The 6,146-nt window shown below is 65.0% G+C and overlaps 1 protein-coding gene across 1 annotated transcript; it reads left to right on the top strand.

The window, feature by feature from the left end:
* The first annotated feature begins 1,828 nt into the window (after window positions 1-1,828).
* On the top strand, window positions 1,829-4,599 carry DUSP9 (dual specificity phosphatase 9). Its single transcript, XM_047098402.1, has 3 exons — window positions 1,829-2,318; window positions 3,523-3,969; window positions 4,274-4,599. The coding sequence occupies exons 1-3, from the start codon at window positions 1,829-1,831 to the stop codon at window positions 4,597-4,599; spliced, it is 1,263 nt and encodes a 420-aa protein (XP_046954358.1).
* Window positions 4,600-6,146: the final 1,547 nt, after the last annotated feature.

The following is a 6,146-nucleotide window of genomic DNA, read 5'->3' as shown; positions in this document are numbered from 1 at the left end:
TTGTTTGCCTTCCCTCCATACCTGAGGTCGAACCTTCTTCCCCCAAAGGTTGCATTTCTTTTCTCGCACGGTCTTTTCTGGTTCCTTGCACATTTATTGGAGCCTTAACCTTTTGATTAATTTGTATGAGCTTTATCTTACCTGCTGTACATTTTCCTTCAACTCTGGTGTTTGCTTTTGATGGGTTTTAAGCAGGGAAGGGACACTTACCACACCCCGCGTTATCGCGTTCAGTCTCCCTATTACTGACCTGTGCGGCTAAGTTGGGAGTGCCGAGCGAGCAGGGACCCTGTGTGTCCTGCCTGTTCGTCATCCTGTGTCCATGGAAGGTATGGAGGCCACTGGCCTCTGATGAACAAATGATGTGGAGGCAGGGAGAGAGGGCTTTGGAGGCTGTGACGGGGACCTGGTCAAGAGTTGGCCAGCGCGAGCCCTCACTGCGGGGAGCAGAGGGCAGAGTACAGGTGTAAGAGATGAATTTAAGTTGAAACTACTTGGCTCTTGACCAGGGAGGAGGCAGAGGGAGAAGCCAGGGATGATTCCTGGGACAGTGACGTGGTTAAGAGCAGAGCACCTCAGTTAGGGACTGGGGACTCAGGGCTCCTGGCTGGCAAAGGCCATGTGTGAGGGAAGCTATTGGGGGGGGGGGCGGGTGCCCAGAAGCTGTCATCTGTCCTCCTAGCCCTTGGGCAGAGTTCTGGGCCAGAAGACAGCAATGGGTTTCTGGTCTGGCTTCCTCCTCCCCTCCATGATTTCAGTGGCATCCCACAGTAGCTCGAGGTGCTGGCTGTGATGAGCCCATTAGAGAGATGGGGTCACTAAAGTCCAGTCAGTGGACGTGATGGTCCAGGGTCAACGAGTGAGTAGGGCTGGGCGGCAGCTTCTGGAGCAGGGGCACTGGGCTCTTATCCCTGTCCCTCCCCCCTGCTTCCAGCTGGGCAGAACTGAGGCTGGTCACCTGCTGGGCCCCTGACCTGCCCTTGGCCTCTGCCCCGGCCCGGTCCCGCTTCGGTGCGAGCCCCCGCTCAGCGCGCCACTTGGGGGCCCACCCGACTGCTTCGCTGGCACCCGTTGGCTCGCCGGCCCCCCTGAGCCCGCCCCCGCTGCCCCGCCCCTCCAAACAGCAACTCCACGTCCAAAGGCAGCGGCTTCCAAGGTGGAAGCTGGGTCCCGCCGCCAGGAAGCTGCCGGTTGGAGAGCTGCGCGGGACTCAGCGTCCACGTGCGCGCCTGCTTCGCCACCCCGCCCTCTTCCCCGGAGGCCGGGCCCGGGGACGCCCTACCGGGGGAACCGAGCCCCGCGTCGCGCGCTGGCCTCGGCTCGGACGTCTGCCCGCGGCAGCCCGCCGCGCGATCACGCTCCAGGTCTCTTGCCTCCCGTTTCCTCCTCCCGGGCGCCACCGGGGCCGGGCCAGCTCCGAGGAGGCCAGCTCAGGCCCATCCCTTCGGCGCCACCTCTACTCCCCCGGCCGCCTCTGCCGGCACACACACCCCCAAAGTCGGAAGCTTGAACTTGGGGAGCGATTGCGGGCGGGCCAAGCGAGAGCCGCGGGAAGGGGGTGTGCTGCGGGGTGGCCGTAGCCTCAGGCTGCCCCAGAGGGGGCCGGCCAAGGACCCGCGGCGCTCCGAGGGCCCATCAGACACCCGGCCTTCCTCTCCTGGAGGACCTCTCCCTCCTCCCCTCCAGGAGCCGGCCGCCGCGCCGGGCGTTTTCCTCCTCCGAGGGCTCGAGGCGCCCTTCCGCGCGTCCTCGCCGAGGGAGGGGGCGTGAGAAGAGAAGCGGGCGGTGCAGGGGTGTCCCTGCGGGGCTCTCGGCGCCCGCCTTGGGCATGCGGGGTGGGCTTCACGTCTCGGCCCCTTGGCGGCCGGGCGCGGGGGACGCGAGCTCACGCCGCGCGCCTGCCCCTCTCTCCGCAGCGCCGGCGGGCGGACGGGCCGGGAGCCGCGAGCCCATGGAGGGTCTGGGCCGTTCGTGCCTGTGGCTGCGGCGGGAGCTGTCGCCCCCGCGGCCTCGGCTGCTGCTCCTCGACTGCAGAAGCCGCGAGCTGTACGAGTCGGCGCGCATCGGCGGGGCGCTGAGCGTGGCCCTGCCCGCGCTGCTGCTGCGCCGCCTGCGGCGGGGGGCCCTGTCGGTTCGCGCGCTGCTGCCCGGGCCGCCGCTGCAGCCGCCCCCGCCCGCCCCGGTGCTCCTGTACGACCAGGGCGGGGGCCGGCACCGGCGCGGGGAGGCGGACGCTGACGAGTGGGAGGCCGACTCCGTGCTCGGCACCCTGCTGCAGAAGCTGCGCGAGGAAGGCTACCTGGCATACTACCTCCAGGGTACGTGCGGGCGCTGGCGCGGGGCACCGGCCTGGGAAGGGCCCCGGGCCCCCGGGGGCTCGCAGGGCCACAGCTTCCCGGGGGACGTGGGGGGGGGGATTCCTAATGCATTTGTCCCTGGGCAAGCCCAGCCTTGTTTTACCTAAAGTGGAGCTGAGATCCCCTCTCCCCTGAGAAAGACCTGGGGCAAGCCCTTCGCCCTGGAGAGCCCCAGTTTCTGAGTCTGGAAAATGGGGAGAATCTGGCTGCCCTGCCCTGCCCTGCCCAGCCCTGCCTCAGGGGACGCTCAACAATAGAGTACCAAGTGCGGACTCCCAATCTCCCGGGAGGACGTCACCACCCCCACCCCACCCCCGCAGCTGCTCTGCCGTGGGCAAAGGAGGCAGGGGCACAAGAGGACAAATCCCCGCTCTGCAAAGGCTCCGGAATGGGGAAGGGGGGGGGAGAGAGAGAGAGAGAGAGAAGCAGTGAAGGTAGGAGGAGGCAGAGACCCGTCCCATCATAGCCACGGGCTGGGGGACGGAAAGGGATAGGCTGATACAGGCCTGTTGGCTCCTTGACGAGCCAAACACACACCCAGAGGCCCAGGGTAGGGACTGTTGTCCCTTGCTCCATTCTGAATGCACGGGGACACAGAAACCTATAAAGCGTCAGATGTCCAGGCCCCACACCTAGCCCGGGAAAATAGTTATCCATACACGAAGGAGATGCTCACTTCTTGGGACTTTGAATCGACCCAGGTGGAATGATGTGCTCGCTCTCAGGCTCCTGCCTCTTGGGGTGCTCCTGCTTGAGCTGGATGGGGAAGCACCCAGGGACAGAACTCACATCTGAACCTTTCCTCTTTTTACAATTCTTAAAAATGTTTATCTATTTTTGAGAGAGAGAGAGAGAGAGAGGCAGAGCATGAGTAGTGGAGGGACAGAGAGATAGGAGACGCACAATCCGTAGCAGGCTCCAGGCTCCGAGCTGTCAGCACAGAGCCCGACGCGGGGCTCGAACTCATGGACCGTGAGATCATGACCTGAGCCGAAGTCCTACACTTAACCGACCGAGCCACCCAGGCGCCCCAGGTTGCTGACTGTTGAGTTCCCTTTGGGGACCTCTGCAAGCGCCCTCGGGTGTCGGAGTTGTATCCCCAGCCAGGGGTGCTTGGCTGCCCAGGTGGCCGAATCGACAGGACGGTCCTCCTCTCCCCTCCCAGGTGGCTTCAGCAGATTCCAGGCAGAGTGCCCCCACCTGTGTGAGACCAGCCTCAGCAGCCGGGGTGGCCCAAGCACAGCCCCAGTGCCCAGCCCAGTGGTGGGGCTGGGCGGCCTGTGCCTGGGCTCGGACTATGATGCGGAATCCGAGCCTGACCGCGACTCCATGAGCTGTGGCCTGGATTCGGAGGGTGCCACGCCGCCCCCAGGGGGGCTGCTGCCATCCTTCCCTGTCCAGATCCTGCCCAACCTCTACCTGGGCAGTGCCCGGGATTCGGCCAACGTGGAGAGCTTGGCCAAGCTGGGCATCCGCTACATCCTCAACGTCACCCCCAACCTGCCTAACGTCTTCGAGAAGAACGGCGAGTTTCACTACAAACAGATCCCCATCTCCGACCACTGGAGCCAGAACCTGTCCCAGTTCTTTCCTGAGGCCATCGCGTTCATTGGTGAGTCTGCTCGGCCCCCCTCTGCCCCCCTGCCCCCTGCCCCCCCAGGCCTGGGTCCTGGCCTCTCTCACTCCCCCGTGAGGGCCCCATGATGCACTTGGCTGCCGCCCGCAGAGCCCAAAACCGGAGCGGCGCTTCTGGGGGCGGACAGTGCCGGCACCGGCTCCCGGAGGCCACCAGCGAAAGCCCCTGGACTCCTCAGGCAGGACAGGGCTCCCAGGCCAAACCGGCCAGAGCCATTCGGTTCCAAGACGGCGGAGCGGGGCCCACAGGTCACACTGACCCCCACTCTGCCCCCATCTAGATGAGGCCTTGTCGCAGAACTGCGGGGTGCTCGTTCACTGCCTGGCAGGCGTCAGCCGCTCTGTCACCGTCACTGTGGCCTACCTCATGCAGAAGCGCCACCTCTCACTCAACGATGCCTACGACCTGGTCAAGAGGAAGAAGTCTAACATCTCACCCAACTTCAACTTCATGGGGCAGCTGCTAGACTTCGAGCGGAGCCTGCGGCTGGAGGAGAGGCGCGCCCGTGAACGCAGCAGCGGGGGGCAGGAGTCGGCCGCCTCCGACCCACCGTCCTTCTTCACCACCCCCACCAGCGACGGTGTCTTTGAGCTGGACCCCACATAGGGCGCCGTTCCACCCCCCCCATGGGTGCCCCTGACCACCCATGTGCGGGGGTGGGGCGGGGGGGGAGCTGGGGGGAGGCAGAAGAGGGAGGCAGCGAGTTGGGGAGGGGGGAGAGCATAATACCTCATGGGAGGGCTGTGGGGAAGAGGCTGGAGCCAGGAGCCCCTCCAGGGTGGCCTCGGGGAGAGACCTGTCCTACCCACTTGAACCATCCACGGGAGTCCTATTAAATGTGCCTATAAGCAGGGCCCGGGGCCACCAGCCTGACCCGCGCCGCTTTCGGGGCGGAATCACGCTCCAGAACCTGCCTCTTCTGCGACTGTTACTTTTTTCTCTCGGGGGGGGGGGGTAGGGTTGGGGGGATTCCCATTCCAAGGGACCATTCCAAGTGGCTGCCTATTCCTGGGCCTTGAGCCTTCCGGTGGCTTCCCCCTTCAGAAGGGCGGGCCCCTGCGCTGGCCACCTCATGTGCTGCAGGGGCCCGCTCCCAGTCCGTCCCTGTCCCCCGACGGCTGTTTACGGGGAGGGTTCACTACCGGTGTAGTCACCTCCCCGCTTCTCTGCCCAGGGTTCGGGCCTCTCGGGGCTGAGGCTTGGAGGTGCACCGGCCGGCCAGCGTCCATGCGGACAGCCCCTCTCGGGGCGGCTCCTTGCCGGGCGCCACAGGGGAGGGCGCTGGCCCGGGAGCTGCTGAGCGGGTTCCTGGCCACACATCTGGCGCCCTGTTTATCCACTTGACGTTTGAAAAGATGCTTTTTTTCCCTCTTCCCCCAGATGTCTTAACGGGATCACTGGAGCTCTTTGTGACTGAGGGTGGTCGAACCGCGGCCAGAGGAGATGGGGGTCTCAGAGCAAGAGCTGGGGGCGGGGAAGGGGAAGAAGAAGGCCTGAATTTTGCTGCGGCGGGCCCCACATAGGCACGGTTGGTTTGGGGGGGCGGGGAAGGGGCCAAGCGGCATATACAGAGTCATTCATTGCAGTCCACGCCCTTCGTGGGCGGCGCGCACGCGCGTCCGCGTGTCGGCGCTCACACACGCACACCAGCCTGCTTACACACCCGGCCCGGCCACCTCACCCCGGGGAATCCGCACCACAGTTGCTTTCTTTAATTGTTCTTGAATAAACAGTTTATGTAAGATACTGAACAGAGAGAGCTGCTTCCAGAGCACCCCGGAGGGTTTGGGGGAAGGTGGGGAAGGAGGCGGCATAAGGGGGTGGTAGTGCCGAGCCGTGTGCTGCGCTGGTCGGGGACTTGAGCGCCACCCCACCCCCATGGCGCTATTTCCCATCCCGCGCCCACTCGGCCAGGTGGCCCAACCTCCGGCCGAGCTGCCCATTCGCTCGTGACCCGTCGAGCCTCGGCTCTGGGCCACACGCGCTAGGGACTGGGACTCAGCAGCGAGCCAAAGATGACTGCCAGTCAGAGCCGACTTCCCGGAGGCGGGGGGGGGGGGGGGACACTAAACAACAGACCCCAATGGGGCTGGGTGTCTGGAGCTGTGGACAGGGCAAGGGGGCGTAGTGGAGACTTCATGAACAGTGGGGAC

The sequence above is a fragment of the Lynx rufus genome, unplaced genomic scaffold (genome assembly GCF_022079265.1).
Source record: "Lynx rufus isolate CCGP_SWC_20201006 ecotype Redwood Valley unplaced genomic scaffold, mLynRuf1.p SCAF_49, whole genome shotgun sequence".
Lineage (NCBI taxonomy): Eukaryota > Metazoa > Chordata > Mammalia > Carnivora > Felidae > Lynx > Lynx rufus.
Note: the sequence above shows the minus strand (reverse complement) of the source record. Positions and strands in the feature narration are given on the sequence as shown.